The 16,907-nt window shown below is 53.4% G+C and overlaps 1 protein-coding gene across 1 annotated transcript in view; it reads left to right on the forward strand.

Moving 5' to 3' along the window:
- Window positions 1-16,907, forward strand: part of DUSP26 (dual specificity phosphatase 26) — a 122,520-nt gene that overhangs the window by 36,481 nt on the left and 69,132 nt on the right. The window contains exon 2 of the mRNA XM_085634479.1: window positions 306-560. Coding sequence (XP_085490605.1) covers window positions 385-560 — 176 coding nt within the window. The 5' untranslated portion in view covers window positions 306-384. The remainder of the gene's footprint in view (window positions 1-305; window positions 561-16,907) is intronic.

Consider the following 16,907-nt stretch of genomic DNA (forward strand, 5'->3'; position numbering starts at 1 on the left):
CGGCGCTCAGCCAGGGAATGGGGGTCATGTGCACTGATAACAGTAGCGGAGGAGCCACCACTGATGGACGGTAAGCTGAAAGTCAGAAAAATGGCTGATTGATGATTGGGCAGATAGACTAATATGTGGAGCGGAAATAGGGAAAGATGGTCACATGATGGATATATGGGTAAATGGATGGAGTTGTTAACTGATTGACGGGTTGTGGGTGATAGCTGGGTGTATGAGTGAATTGCATTTGAAATTCCTCTTGATAAAAATTCATTTCATTGACTGACATGATAACTGATACATTCTATCCATAGGAAACATCAGCTCTGTCTGTCAACTCTAACAGATCGAGCACCCGTACTGCACTGTAATGTGCCTTCTGATCTGGAACCCATGGCATTCATGACCAGGTTCTCCCGGAGCAGCTCCAAGTCTCCAAGCAGAAGGTCCACAGAGAACTCGAGCCCACCTGTCCTCAGCATCTTTGAGCTGGAGAGGCTTCTTTACACAGGCAAGACAGCCAGCAACCATGTCGACGAGGTCTGGCCTAGCCTGTACCTTGGAGACCAGTATGTATCCACTACCGTGTTAATACTGTAAGATTACGAAAGTTCAGGTGGATGAGCTTCTGGCTGTTAAGCTGAAGAGTTTGTGATACCTTCATTTTGTCAGGTCAGGTATCCTAAGTGGGTACTGTTATTTGCCACACATTTCCCAAGACCACTATTTACACAAGGGCCTCATCTACAAGAAAGTGACACAGCGCGGCGCCACAAACCATTTAGCTGCGCCGTGCTGCATCATTTTGAAAACACAGAGATGCGTCGTATTAACAACAATACGATGCATCCCTGTGCTTTCCCCTGCGCTGGCGCACAATTGGCTGCCATGCACCAGCTCAGGCACCCTTGCATTATTTTGCAAGGGTGCCTGCACTGTGAGGATAAACAATCATTATTGGCACTTTCCTCTTTCTATGCGTGCTGCAGAATGCAGCACACATAGAAAGAGGAAAAACGAGGAGAAAGAAAAGCATTTCTCCTCGCTGCGCCATTCCTACACCTGACATGGGGAGGCGTAGGATTCTGACGCATTCCCAGGTTTACAAAATGTTGTAAATCTGGGAATGCATCAAGTTCCATGGATGTTGCATGGAAACACCCACAGCAACACCCATGAAACGCCCCTTTCACGGAGACTAGTTCGTGAAAGGGGCAGATGGTGACTTTACGTGGCCTTGTAAATATGGGCAAGCCATTGAGCCGCTGGTGCGTCAAAAAAAGTGATGCACCGGCGACGCAATGGGCTTGTAAAAAAGCCCCCAATTGTATAACCACATTTTTCCCTTGAGGCAGTTGACTGTCCAGGTTTAGTTGAATTCAGCTGTCAGACTTATTCTTTGAGGTTGGACTGGTTAGAGTGCAATGTACAGCATGACACAATAAATAATACACAATAAATTGAATGTATGCTAAGTAGTATAGCGTTAAAGATGAATGCAACATAATTAACAGTTGAGTGAAATAGGTAGAAATAAGGTACACACAGCACTTTTTGGGGCTGTGATATGACACCCAAAGTATTTATAGGATTCTGTGAGCTAGGCGTAAGATTTTCTAGTAAGATTGAGCTCTACAGTGAATGTTATCCTATGTGAAAAAGTTGCTGGTGTTCTCAGTCACCCTTGGGTCTCACCACATACATTACAGTGCTTGCAAACAGCTCTCAATCCGTAGGCCGTCTCTCTGCCATTCCTTTAGTGGCTTTGACTCTTGCATTTCACAGGGGCTGGAACTCTGTAGCTCAGTTCCGGCAAAAGTAGTTCACAAATGTCTTTGTCCCAACACCCTACTACAGAAACAAGAACCCAAGTCCCACGCTAACCTAACTTGAGGTTTTAGGGTTTTCAGGGCAATTTACATCATAATCTCAGTGTCCAATCAATCAATAGTTGGTGTCCATCATAAGAGAGTTCAGGATGACATCCGGTTCTGACCCAACTGGTCTCACAGTTCTTAAAAGTATTTTCAAGTGGGTCGAAACAGTACAGGGTGAGGGTAAGTACCACATGATTTTCTAACTTTAGGGGTGCTTATCTTGAATAGAGCTATTCGCCATCCCTTTTTTTCTCTGGTGGGGTTTGCAGCTATGAGAGGCTCTCCACAGGAGCCTATGAATTGCCATTTCTTAACTGCGTAATGAAATCCAGAGATAAGGTCCAACTATGGCTTCAAAATGGAGTCTATTCAAAACTGTACATAGGGTGTGGCTTGGACAGCCAACATGGCGGACGCTGCTTAACTGAGCTCCGCGCGTCCACGCTTAATAATCCTGCCAAATCCTGCCTTAATCTTACCCAGTGCAGCAGGACCGAAATTCAGCCCGGAACAACATTTGTGGGGTTGCGGAGCGGAGCGCCAGCTGCTGGCCAGGTATCACCCGCTGAGGCTTCCTGACGCTGCTGGCCTGCTTCCCTGACCCTGACGGGGTGTCGCCCGGAGACGGGGGTCAGATCGGGCGCCCGAGGTGAGGAGGAGCATTCGGCGTGGGGATGGCCGGGTGTGGGCCACTGGTGGTGCTCGTTCCCCTGGCCTCATCGCAAGCCTGTGGTGGCAACGGCGACCGTCGGACCCCGGCTGTGGCCCTGATTGTGGGTTGGCCTCCCGGCCTGGACCGGCCTTTCCCTCTCCGGTGGCAGAGCCCACCTAGATCTGGGCATTGGCCGGTGGAGTTGGGGCCCCTGTTGGGCCTCCAGAAGAGTGGGTGGCGCTGCATGCTGGTCCCCCGGGTCTCTACCCCTTCTATCTCAAGCTTGATCCGTGCCTGGTGGGTCCTGGGGCGCATTGTTGGTTGTTGTGCTGGGGCGCTGCAGTTGGCGGCTGCCCCCTCCCCCTGGGTAAACTACTGCACCCGCTACAGGCTGTATTAGATGTACTCTGTGGCCATCACCGCTGGGCCTGGACTGTGCTGCGGGTTGCGGGAGTGCCGCACAGGACGATCAGAGCCAGGGGATCAGCCCGGGCTCTGAACAGCAGGGCAGGGTGCGCAGCAGGCTGGTGGTCCGGCGAGTCTGGACCCAGTAGGGGGGTCTACTTGGCTGGCCATTGCGGGCTGCGGAGGCAGCTGGGCTAGGCTCACTGTGGCTTGTGGCTCAGGATTAGCTAGTTTCCGTGAGGACCAGCCTGTGCGCCCCTTGAGTCCCCTGATGTGACAGATCTGCGACACCTCACGGCCTTTGGCTTCCCTCCCTACAAAATTCACAGAGCCCCTGGCTGTGGACCCCTTGGATTGACCAACCCACAGCTCCAATTATGGGGAAGGAGAAGCCTGGCAGGACAGGCACAAAACAAGGCACCCTAGATCAATATACCATGATGACGGGAGGGGGGCCACGAGTGGAGCTGTGCCAGATAACACAGTGCTCTTAGCAGCCATCACAGAGGTCAGGGACACACTTGATGCCAAAATTAGTGCAGTAGGATCTGAGGTCTCCTTCCTTTGGCAGGATCTAAGAAAGGCGGTAGATCGCATAACAGAAGCGGAGTCGCGGGTCTAAACCGTTGAAGATACTGTGACCACTCTACAGCGGCGCATCAATAAACTGACAATGATCTTGCAAGGGCTGGCATCCCAGGTGGAGGATGCTGAGGGCCACGCCAGACATAACAACCTTCATTGACCGTTTACTCACCCGGTGGCTCAGAAATCTCCTACCGGATGATATGCTATCCACTTGCTTCTTGGTGAAGAGAGCCCAACGGGTGCTGATGAAGAAACCCCCCTGGGGTAAGTCCACGGCCCATTATTGCCAAATTGCTCAACTACGCTGACAGAGACACAGTACTGCAATTCGCTAGAGTGCCTAAGGACAAGCTTGTCTTTGATTCCCGGTCAATTATGATATTCCCGGATTATACCCGCCTAGTGCAACAGCAATGCCAATCCTTCATGGCAGCAGAACAATGGCTGCGAGATCTTAATATTCAATACACGCTCCTTTATCCCACTAAGGTACACATTGTCTATAGCTCCAAGTCCCATTTCTTTGACATGCCTGAAGCTGTTTTCGCTTGGACTGATGAACGAACTCACCTGAAACCTCGTTCTCTGCCGCCATTGGAGTCTGACTCTTCCCGAGCCTTGCAGCGAAATCGATCTAGAAGGACAAAATCGAAATGGTGACACAGATCCGGATTTGACCGCTGCTCTTCCAGCCCTGAGTGGGCATCTTGAGCAAAACTGATGGCTGGAGTCCTATGGTTTCGGTTCCTGACGATTGTTCGACATTTAGGAATGCTCCGTCTATATCAGCACTGAATTAGCGTGGACAATACACAATGTGGCTGTCCAGCCCAGGACACTTGTACCACATGTTGAAGTTCTGGGGAAAGGTTGGAAACCATTGGAGGGGGGACTCTGGGCTCCCCTGTTGGGGACCTGGGGCGGCCTTCACCGCGACAGATGTTCCTTGTTTATGGCAGTATCAGGGGAGGGAGGGGGGTTTGCGGGGCTCTTGATTACGACAGATTTAGCTCTCACACATGCGCAGGCACACAATCCAATTCCCGCTAAGCTAGGTACTCTGTATGCACCTACAAGCAATAGATGGCTGCTCAGGCTAGTGCTCCCCCACTTGGAGACCTGACAGTGGTATCATGGAACGTCAGGGGGTTACTCAACGGGATCAAACGGGGTATAATTCTCCGCCAAGCCAAGCGATATGAAGCCGACATGCTTCTCCTACAGGAGACTCATCTATTGGGCACCTAGGCTCCCTGCTTGGCCAGGTTTGGATACAATCTGATATATCATGCTGGGTTCACAAAGGGGTCCCGGGGGACAGCTATTCTCATCCACCGATGTGTCCCTTTCATTCACACAAAGCATTGGGCGGATCCTGGGTGTAGGTATATCCTGCTATCAGGTACAATATACAGAGAACACTTTAACATTGCTAGTATTTATGCGCCCCCCACTTGGGGATTACCTTCGTTGAAAAAATAACCCTTCTATGGAGTAACCTCCTGGACGGTATAACTTTTTTGGGAGGGAACTGGAATGATGTCATGTCGTCAATTGATAGAAGGTGCTGGTCCAGCTTAGGCCCCTCAACAGATGCATCTAAATTGTCCCTGCTCACCAGCACACTGGGATGGTCTGACAATTGGCGTGAATATCACCCCGCCGAGGTAGGCTACACTTACATGTCCATAGTTCCTTATCCCGGCTAGATTATATGTTCATGCCACGCAGTTACATTCACAGATTCTCCCAAGTCTCTCACCTCCCCCGGGGGTTGTCGGACCATTCCCCGGTTACAGTTAAACTCCATATGCACTTCCAAAAGCCTCCCTTTAGGTGGCAAATGTCTCCATGGCATCTTTGGGACCCCAACTATCAGGAGTCACTTGCTGGGGCAATCCAAGAATACCTAGACATGAACACCGCCTTTACCCCATCTGTTAGAAATGAGGGGGCTCTGGTTGACGCAGGTATGTACCCACAACAAGCAGGGACCCTTTACTTCTTGTCAGGGCGAAGGATGACTCCCCAGAATAACCCCTGCTCACCCTCTAGGTGCGTGGCGCGAGCAGTCTAGGCTAAGTCTCAGGCGTACACGGTTAAGCAAATGCAATTACACATACAGTAAACCCCTTGCATGCACCACAAACGGACACCAATCAGGAAGTATATAAAAATAAGCTTTTATGTAGATTCAGCAGATTCAATACAAGGCCCAGTAACGTTGAACTGATGGGGCCACAATTCTTAGGAATACGGTAAAGTTCTCTTTGTTACGGAAAGTTCTTTAGGCGGGCACAAGGTAACTGTGGGCCTCAGCGCACTTCGTGCTGAGGCGGCGTCCGGGAAGTACGCGGCAGATGACAGGGAAATCAGAACGTTGCGGACCCTGGATCCGATGCGAGCTCGCGGTCGAGTTCGTAAGTACAGTACCTTGTTTCTTGACGCAAAGGCGGGTGCGGGATTTCAGCAGCTCTTCGACAGAAGGGCGAGGCGGCGTCCGGGGCTCCCACACTTCACGATGGGTGTCTGATCTTCAGGCTCACGACAAGAGCGGGGTGTTGCAGGTGGCGGGTGAACAAAGCGGGGCAGCCGGGCACGCAGATTACGTCCGGGCCGTCCGAGGCTTGGAGATGCTCACAACGCCGATTCCGGCGGGAGGGTGAAGGTGCACAGCGAGCCTCCAACGAGCGAGGTGACAGGGGCAGCCCAGCACAGCGTAGGGGGAGCGGCTCCGATCGAGCGAGGCTCTTCCCAAGGCGGGGGCGGCTAAGCAGTCCTGGTCACGGCTCAAGGAGGGACTGGGCACGAGGGTCACAGCTCCGGCGAGGGAAAGGACACCACAGTCCAGCAGCAGGCGAGTGAAGATCAGGTAGAGCCCAATGGTCCTGGGGCTCAGTTCAGGGGGCAAGCTCAGTTCCAAGCCCTTGGAGATCGTTTTTGGAAAAGCACAAGTCTTGAAAGTAAAAATAAAGCAAAGTCTTCAGCAACAGTTTCTCTTCTCCCCTTTGGCAGCAAGGTCACCACTGTAGGCCAATCCCCCAAGATAGGGACAGTCTTCCTCCTACAGCTTTCCCGGTGCCTCCTCCTCAGGCAGAGATTCTTCTTGGTCAAAAGCGGATCTAGTTTCTTAGGAGCAGGGCTCCTACATTTATACAGCAAATCTTTTGTTCTCCCAGGCCAGGGGGGCCCTTTGCCTAGTCCAGTCCGGGTTCTGAGCACTTTGTTTACGCGATGCAGGCTTCTTCTTTCAGAGTGCAGGGCAGAGTCATCAGACGCTCCACAGGGGGCGGAGCCGGCATTGAGGTGGCAGAGAACTGTCCGATTCAGAGCCTAGGAGTACTCCTCCCACCCATCTACCTGTCGATCGTCCTATTCACCACCAGGCTACCTAGCCCTGCCCATCTGGGTTCCCCCAGCCCTGTCACTCACACCAGCCAGACATCAGATACACATCAGGCAGAGGCGGGCTGAAATGTTTAGGCCAGCAAAGGCCAGCTTTCTAAAAGCGGCATTTGCAAACCCGGAATATTAAAATAAACCTTGCGAAAAGATGTACCTTATTATTCCGAGTTCAGGCATACTAAACTCGATCTCCTACCATGTTCCCTGGGTCGGTTAGGATCATAGGGTGTAACAATCCAGGCCGCCCATACTGGCCTATGAGAACAGGGTAGCCTTGCAGTAGTGAACAACAAGATGGTGGTAATTCACTACTAGGACATGCCACGCATCTAGGCTTGTCCTACCTTAGGCTCACAACGCACCCTGCCCGTAGGCCTACCAGAGGGGTGACTAACATGCAGATAAGGGAAGGTTTCGGGGACCGGCAAGTGTGGGCACTTGCCAGTCAGCATGTCAGCACCAGACTGCACGCAGGTTCTGCGATGGCAGACCTTAGACGTATTTTACCGGCCGCTTCTGTGGGTGGCACAACCCGTGCTGCAAGCCCACCAGCGGTGTTTGCCTTCACATGCCCTGGCGCTCCTGGCGCACTTTACTGGGGTCTGACAGTAAATCAAACAATCCAATCATGGAATCCAACCAACATATACAATTTACATAGGGAGCACTCGCACCGCGACACTGGTTGGCAGTGGCACAGCGCGCTGAGCGGCCAGCACCATAAAAACACATGAGGCACAGCGACAAAAAGAGGAAGGGAGACTCACGCCAAGGTGCCAGGTATAACACGTGTCCCCTCCAGCTGAAAAGTGGGGAGAACTACCCTACCCCAGGGAGTTCCTCATCACTAAGGCGGAAAAATCTGGACAGACCGTCAGCATTGGCGTGATCTGTACCAGGGCGATGTTCCACCGTGAAATCCATACCCTGTAGGGAAATGGACCACCTCAACAGCTTTGGATTCTCACCCCTCATATGCATCAACCATCTGAGGGGCCTGTGGTCCGTCTGAACCCGGAAGTGTGACCCAAACAAGTAGGGTCTTAGCTTCTTCAGCGCCCAGACCACAGCAAATGCCTCACGCTCAATAGCACTCCACCTCTGTTCCCGTGGAAGTAACCTCCTGCTAAGAAAGGCTACGGGTTGATCTAGGCCCTCCTCATTAATCTGTGAAAGAACAGCCCCCACACCATGCTCTGAAGCGTCTGTCTGAACGATAAACTCTTTGGAGAAGTTGGGAGCCAAGAGCACGGGCGCCGTGCACATAGCAGTTTTCAAGGCCTCAAAAGCTTTCTGACAGGTGTCAGTCCAAATCCCTTTCCTGGGCTGCTTCTTCGAAGTCAGCGCTGTCAAGGGGGCAACCATGTTGCCATACCCCTTGACAAACCTCCTGTAGTACCCGGTGAGACCTAGGAAGGCTCTCACCTCCGTCTGGGTTTTGGGCGCCTCCCAATTCAGGATGGTTTCTATCTTGGGCTGAAGGGGTGCCACCTGGCCACTCCCAACTTGGTGTCCCAAGTACACCACGGAACCCTGCCCGATCTGGCACTTACTCGCCTTGATCGTGAGGCCTGCCTTGCGCAGCGCCATCAACACTTCCCAGAGGTGTCGCAGGTGTTCCTCCCAAGTGGAGCTGAACACCGCGATGTCATCCAGGTAGGCTGCACTGAACGAATCCAGCCCAGCCAACACCTGGTTGTCCAATCTCTGGAAGTTGGCAGGGGCATTCTTCATCCCAAATGGCATAACCCGGAACTGGTAGTGCCCATCTGGGGTGGAAAATGCTGACCTCTCTTTGGCCCCCTCGGTCAAGGCGATCTGCCAATACCCAGACGTTAAATCAAACGTGCTGAGGTAGTTGGCAGCCCCTAGCCGATCGATGAGCTCATCAGCTCTGGGGATGGGGTGTGCGTCGGTCCTAGTGACCGAATTGAGTCCTCTGTAGTCCACACAGAACCGGAGTTCGGGTGTGGCTCCCGGCGCTGCAGCCTTTGGGACCAAGACCACGGGGCTGGCCCAAGGACTGCTAGAAGACTCAATTACCCCAAGTGCAAACATCTTGGAGACCTCCTCCTTGATGCATGTCCTCACCCTGTCAGTCACCCTGTAGGCCTTGTGCCGCACAGGTGGACTATCCCCAGTGTCTACATCATGGACGCACCAATCAGTGACACCAGGGAAAACAGGTCAGAAAATTGTCCCAGCAACTGGCGACAATCATTCTGTTGCTCAGGGGTCAGGGTGGAAGAGAGGATGACACCATCCACTGACCCATCTTACTCCTTGGCTGACAGGAGGTCAGGAAGAGGTTCTGTCTCCTCTTCCATTCCAGCATCTGTTGCCAAGAGCATGCCCACTTGGGACCTCTCCAAGTGGGGCTTGAGGCGGTTGACATGTAGGACCCTTAAGGGGTTCCTAGGAGACTTCAGGTCCACCACGTAGGTAACAGGACTCTTGCGCTCCACCACCTCAAAGGGACCGGTCCACTTATCCTGGAGCGCGCACAGCTCCACGGGGGCCAAGACCCATACTTTCTGTCCAGGCTGAAGCTCTACCAGAGTGGCATTCTGGTCGTACCACCGCTTCATCTCCTCCTGGCTGGCTTCCAGATTTGCCTCAGCAAGTTGCCTGAATCGCCTAGTCTGATTCCTGAAGGCCAGCATGTAACTATATACATTCTGGGGAGGTTTCCTGGGAGATTGCTCCCAGCCTTCCTTGACCAGACTTAGAGGTCCTCTGACTGGGTGACCATACAGAAGCTCAAAGGGACTGAACCCCAGAGACTTCTGTGGCACCTCAAAGTAAGCGAAGAGAAGGCATGGTAAGAGGACGTCCCACTTACGCCTCATGGGTCCTTCTAGGCCCATTATCATGCCTTTGAGGGTTCGGTTGAATCTCTCAACCAACCCGTTTCCTTGGGGGTGGTAAGGTGTGGTGAACTTGTAGGTTACACCACACTCTTGCCAAAGAGATTTCATGTACTTGGACATGAAATTGGTACCTCGGTCAGACACCACCTCTAGAGGGAATCCCACTCGGGAGAAAATTCCCATCAGTGCCCGTCCCACCACGGGGGCCGTCACTGTCCTCAGAGGAATGGCTTCCGGGTACCGGGTGGCATGGTCCACCAGGACCAGGATGAACCTATTGCCCATCGCTGTCCTGGGGTCCAGTGGCCCTACAATGTCAATCCCCACTCGCTGGAATGGGGTACCGACCACAGGGAATGGCTGGAGTGGAGCCTTCTGCTTCCTTCCACTCTTTCCACTTGCCTGGCAAGTCTGGCATGTCCTGCAGTGAGTATCTGAACTCCTGCGCATTTGAGGCCAATAAAAGTGGGTGACAAGCCTTTCAAAGGTCTTGTCCTGCCCCAAATGCCCTGCCAATGGCACATCGTGAGCCAGCCCAAGTAGGAAGGCTCTGAAGTCCTGGGGTACCACCAGCGCACGGGCTGACCCAGGCTCAGCAACCTTAGGCTCTGTATATAGGAGGTCGTTCTCCCAGTAAACGAAATGTGATCCTGACTGATCACCTGCGACCTGGTCTGCAGCCTGCTGCCGCATACCCACGAGAGAAGGGCACTCCTTCTGTGCCTTGCAAAAGTCCTCCCTGGTGGGACCCCCTTCCTGCTGCCAATGGGTCAGCTCCGGCAGGTCTCCCAGTTCAGCTATCTGCTCCCCTGTAGGCTCCAGGGCATCCCCCTCAAGGTCTGCTTCCTCCTGGACCGTGGGAACTTCAGGGGCCGGCTTCCCGCGCCCCTAGCTCCATCTCTCTGAGGCCGGTTCCTGGACCTCCCTCTCAGGCTCCAGGACCTCTTGAGTACCTCTACTGGCTGCCATGGACCGTGTGGTGACACACGCCCAATCCGGCATACCCAACATCTCCAGGTGAGCACTCCGCTCCACCTTAGCCCAAGGTGAGCTCTCCAAATCGTTCCCTAACAAACAGTCTACAGGCATGGCGGGCCTCACAGCTACCTGAAGAGTACCAGAGACCCCCCCCCCCCACTCAAAGGGAACCTGAGCCACCTTGCAGTGTCTCTCTGTGTTGTCAGCGGCAACAACGGGGTAGAATGCATTGGGGACCACCTGCTCTTGAGACACCAGGTGACACCTGACAGCTGTCACACTGGCTCCTGTATCTCTAAGAGCTTCCACTCTATGGCCATTTATGGTCACCCACTGCCTGTACTTCTTAGTGTTCTCAGGCAGCTGGGTTGGAGGGACCACTTCACGGTCTCCTAGCGAGACCAGGGACATCTCTGCGGGACCCCACCCACCTTGGACATCCCTCTCCTCCCCCAAGGCTACACTAGTCACCTGCCGGGGTGGAGCACCAGTGGGTGCGGGTTTACCAAACAATGGACACTTCACATCAGAGGCAAAATGCCCCAAATTGTTACACCTGTAACATCTGACGGGCCCCTTCTGAACAGGAGGACCTGTCGGGGCCCCGGTCGGTTTCTGGGGTGGGGGAGGCTGAGAACCCTTCCCTTGGTTCCCTTGGGGACTATTTTGGGGCCCTTTTTGGAACTGCTTCTGTTTACCCCTGTCCCCCCCACTCTTCTGCTGGGGACCCTGCCCACCTTTGGCAGACTCTCCCACGGTACCCTTGTGGACCCTGGTACTGACCCAGCGGTCCGCCTCCTCAGCAAGCTTCCTAGGGTTAGTCAGCCTACTATCGATCAGGTGCTGGCGTAGCTCAGGAAAACAATTACTGGACAAGTGCTCCCATGCCATTAAATCAAGAAGCCCTTGATAATCATTTACCTTACTACCCTTTACCCAACCATCCAGCGCTCTGCAAAAGAAAGTTACATACTCCACATACGTACTATTGGGAATCTTAGTGCAATCCCTAAACCTCTGTCTATATAACTCAGGGGTCAACCCATACCTAGCCATCAATGCTTCCTTCATATGGGCATAAGAATTATGAACATCAGCAGGTAAATCTAACAGTGTGTCCCGCCCTTCACTCAGGAACCGTCCCCACAACCCCGCTCCCCAATCTTTCTCAGGGACCCGGTGGGAAGACATGGCTACCTCGTAGGCTCTGAACCACTGCCCGATGTCGTCATTCTTGAAGAACTCCTTCACTACATCCTTGGGAATATAAACTCTTGGTTCCACCGGTACTGGCGGTGTGCTGCCACCAGAGGGATTAAGCTCCAAACTTTTTGCTTTCAGCTCCAGCTCCCTCAGCTTCATGTCATGCTCTAATTGTAGTTTCTTTTCTTCCATGGCTAGTCTTTGTTTTTCCATATCCATTTGCCCATGAAGTTTTGCCATCTCTACTTCGTGTGCCCGGGTTGCTGCCCTGTCTGCCAACTCTTCTGGCGACAGGCCTCTGCCAAACTCATGGACACTTTCTGGTGGAACCATTTCCACCTGATTCTCTGGTGCCTTTGACTCATACCAGGCCCTCAGCGCCTTCACGAGTTGGGTCTTGTTTTTCAATCCAGTTTGGGCAATTCTGAACTTGGAGCAAAAACCTCTCAACTCTTCATTGGTATAATTCTGAAGTGCGCTTTCTTCCCAATCTACGTCCTCAAATCCAGAGATTATAGAAGCTGCCCTTCCGGCGGGAAGTGAACCAGGCATGGTTCTAACAACGGAGATTCTTGGCAAAACAAAAACAGATGCTAGTCTTGTGGCTGTGTTACTGGTCTGCTCTCACTACGTGGTGATCAGTGATTCACTATACGCAAACCACAAATGCAAATCCGTAAATCCCACCGCTGCCACCAATGTTAGAAATGAGGGGGCTTTGGTTGACGCAGGTATGTACCCACAACAAGCAGGGACCCTTTACTTCTTGTCAGGGCGAAGGATGACTCCCCAGAATAACCCCTGCTCACCCTCTAGGTGCGTGGCGCGAGCAGTCTAGGCTAAGTCTCAGGCGTACACGGTTAAGCAAATGCAATTACACATACAGTAAACCCCTTGCATGCACCACAAACGGACACCAATCAGGAAGTATATAAAAATAAGCTTTTATGTAGATTCAGCAGATTCAATACAAGGCCCAGTAACGTTGAACTGATGGGGCCACAATTCTTAGGAATACGGTAAAGTTCTCTTTGTTACGGAAAGTTCTTTAGGCGGGCACAAGGTAACTGTGGGCCTCAGCGCACTTCGTACTGAGGCGGCATCCGGGAAGTACGCGGCAGATGACAGGGAAATCAGAACGTTGCGGACCCTGGATCCGATGCGAGCTCGCGGTCGAGTTCGTAAGTACAGTACCTTGTTTCTTGACGCAAAGGCGGGTGCGGGATTTCAGCGGCTCTTCGACAGAAGGGCGAGGCGGCGGCCGGGGCTCCCACACTTCACGATGGGTGTCTGATCTTCAGGCTCACGACAAGAGTGGGGTGTTGCAGGTGACAGGTGAACAAAGCGGGGCAGCCGGGCACGCAGATTACGTCCGGGCCGTCCGAGGCTTGGAGATGCTCACAACGCCGATTCCGGCGGGAGGGTGAAGGTGCACAGCGAGCCTCCAACGAGCGAGGTGACAGGGGCAGCCCAGCACAGCGTAGGGGGAGCGGCTCCGATCGAGCGAGGCTCTTCCCAAGGCGGGGGCGGCTAAGCAGTCCTGGTCACGGCTCAAGGAGGGACTGGGCACGAGGGTCACAGCTCCGGCGAGGGAAAGGACACCACAGTCCAGCGGCAGGCGAGTGAAGATCAGGTAGAGCCCAATGGTCCTGGGGCTCAGTTCAGGGGGCAAGCTCAGTTCCAAGCCCTTGGAGATCGTTTTTGGAAAAGCACAAGTCTTGAAAGTAAAAATAAAGCAAAGTCTTCAGCAACAGTTTCTCTTCTCCCCTTTGGCAGCAAGGTCACCACTGTAGGCCAATCCCCCAGGATAGGGACAGTCTTCCTCCTACAGCTTTCCCGGTGCCTCCTCCTCAGGCAGAGATTCTTCTTGGTCAAAAGCGGATCCAGTTTCTTAGGAGCAGGGCTCCTACATTTATACAGCAAATCTTTTGTTCTCCCAGGCCAGGGGGGCCCTTTGCCTAGTCCAGTCCGGGTTCTGAGCACTTTGTTTACGCGATGCAGGCTTCTTCTTTCAGAGTGCAGGGCAGAGTCATCAGACGCTCCACAGGGGGCGGAGCCGGCATTGAGGTGGCAGAGCACTGTCCTATTCAGAGCCTAGGAGTACTCCTCCCACCCATCTACCTGTCGATCGTCCTATTCACCACCAGGCTACCTAGCCCTGCCCATCTGGGTTCCCCCAGCCCTGTCACTCACACCAGCCAGACATCAGATACACATCACGCAGAGGCGGGCTGAAATGTTTAGGCAAGCAAAGGCCAGCTTTCTAAAAGCGGCATTTGCAAACCCGGAATATTAAAATAAACCTTGCGAAAAGATGTACCTTATTATTCCGAGTTCAGGCATACTAAACTCGATCTCCTACCATGTTCCCTGGGTCGGTTAGGATCATAGGGTGTAACAATCCAGGCCGCCCATACTGGCCTATGAGAACAGGGTAGCCTTGCAGTAGTGAACAACAAGATGGTGGTAATTCACTACTAGGACATGCCACGCATCTAGGCTTGTCCTACCTTAGGCTCACAACGCACCCTGCCCGTAGGCCTACCAGAGGGGTGACTAACATGCAGATAAGGGAAGGTTTCGGGGACCGGCAAGTGTGGGCACTTGCCAGTCAGCATGTCAGCACCAGACTGCACGCAGGTTCTGCGATGGCAGACCTTAGACGTATTTTACCGGCCGCTTCTGTGGGTGGCACAACCCGTGCTGCAAGCCCACCAGCGGTGTTTGCCTTCACATGCCCTGGCGCTCCTGGCGCACTTTACTGGGGTCTGACAGTAAATCAAACAATCCAATCATGGAATCCAACCAACATATACAATTTACATAGGGAGCACTCGCACCGCGACACTGGTTGGCAGTGGCACAGCGCGCTGAGCGGCCAGCACCATAAAAACACATGAGGCACAGCGACAAAAAGAGGAAGGGAGACTCACGCCAAGGTGCCAGGTCTAACACGTGTCCCCTCCAGCTGAAAAGTGGGGAGAACTACCCTACCCCAGGGAGTTCCTCATCACTAAGGCGGAAAAATCTGGACAGACCGTCAGCATTGGCGTGATCTGTACCAGGGCGATGTTCCACCGTGAAATCCATACCCTGTAGGGAAATGGACCACCTCAACAGCTTTGGATTCTCACCCCTCATATGCATCAACCATCTGAGGGGCCTGTGGTCCGTCTGAACCCGGAAGTGTGACCCAAACAAGTAGGGTCTTAGCTTCTTCAGCGCCCAGACCACAGCAAATGCCTCACGCTCAATAGCACTCCACCTCTCTTCCCGTGGAAGTAACCTCCTGCTAAGAAAGGCTACGGGTTGATCTAGGCCCTCCTCATTAATCTGTGAAAGAACAGCCCCCACACCATGCTCTGAAGCGTCTGTCTGAACGATAAACTCTTTGGAGAAGTTGGGAGCCAAGAGCACGGGCGCCGTGCACATAGCAGTTTTCAAGGCCTCAAAAGCTTTCTGACAGGTGTCAGTCCAAATCACTTTCCTGGGCTGCTTCTTCGAAGTCAGCGCTGTCAAGGGGGCAACCATGTTGCCATACCCCTTGACAAACCTCCTGTAGTACCCGGTGAGACCTAGGAAGGCTCTCACCTCCGTCTGGGTTTTGGGCGCCTCCCAATTCAGGATGGTTTCTATCTTGGGCTGAAGGGGTGCCACCTGGCCACTCCCAACTTGGTGTCCCAAGTACACCACGGAACCCTGCCCGATCTGGCACTTACTCGCCTTGATCGTGAGGCCTGCCTTGCGCAGCGCCATCAACACTTCCCAGAGGTGTCGCAGGTGTTCCTCCCAAGTGGAGCTGAACACCGCGATGTCATCCAGGTAGGCTGCACTGAACGAATCCAGCCCAGCCAACACCTGGTTGTCCAATCTCTGGAAGTTGGCAGGGGCATTCTTCATCCCAAATGGCATAACCCGGAACTGGTAGTGCCCATCTGGGGTGGAAAATGCTGACCTCTCTTTGGCCCCCTCGGTCAAGGCGATCTGCCAATACCCAGACGTTAAATCAAACGTGCTGAGGTAGTTGGCAGCCCCTAGCCGATCGATGAGCTCATCAGCTCTGGGGATGGGGTGTGCGTCGGTCCTAGTGACCGAATTGAGTCCTCTGTAGTCCACACAGAACCGGAGTTCGGGTGTGGCTCCCGGCGCTGCAGCCTTTGGGACCAAGACCACGGGGCTGGCCCAAGGACTGCTAGAAGACTCAATTACCCCAAGTGCAAACATCTTGGAGACCTCCTCCTTGATGCATGTCCTCACCCTGTCAGTCACCCTGTAGGCCTTGTGCCGCACAGGTGGACTATCCCCAGTGTCTACATCATGGACGCACCAATCAGTGACACCAGGGAAAACAGGTCAGAAAATTGTCCCAGCAACTGGCGACAATCATTCTGTTGCTCAGGGGTCAGGGTGGAAGAGAGGATGACACCATCCACTGACCCATCTTACTCCTTGGCTGACAGGAGGTCAGGAAGAGGTTGTGTCTCCTCTTCCATTCCAGCATCTGTTGCCAAGAGCATGCCCACTTGGGACCTCTTCAAGTGGGGCTTGAGGCGGTTGACATGTAGGACCCTTAAGGGGTTCCTAGGAGACTTCAGGTCCACCACGTAGGTAACAGGACTCTTGCGCTCCACCACCTCAAAGGGACCGGTCCACTTATCCTGGAGCGCGCACGGCTCCACGGGGGCCAAGACCCATACTTTCTGTCCAGGCTGAAGCTCTACCAGAGTGGCATTCTGGTCGTACCACCGCTTCATCTCCTCCTGGCTGGCTTCCAGATTTGCCTCAGCAAGTTGCCTGAATCGCCTAGTCTGATTCCTGAAGGCCAGCATGTAACTATATACATTCTGGGGAGGTTTCCTGGGAGATTGCTCCCAGCCTTCCTTGACCAGACTTAGAGGTCCTCTGACTGGGTGACCATACAGAAGCTCAAAGGGACTG

The sequence above is a fragment of the Triturus cristatus genome, chromosome 11 (assembly GCF_964204655.1).
Source record: "Triturus cristatus chromosome 11, aTriCri1.1, whole genome shotgun sequence".
Classification (NCBI taxonomy): domain Eukaryota; kingdom Metazoa; phylum Chordata; class Amphibia; order Caudata; family Salamandridae; genus Triturus; species Triturus cristatus.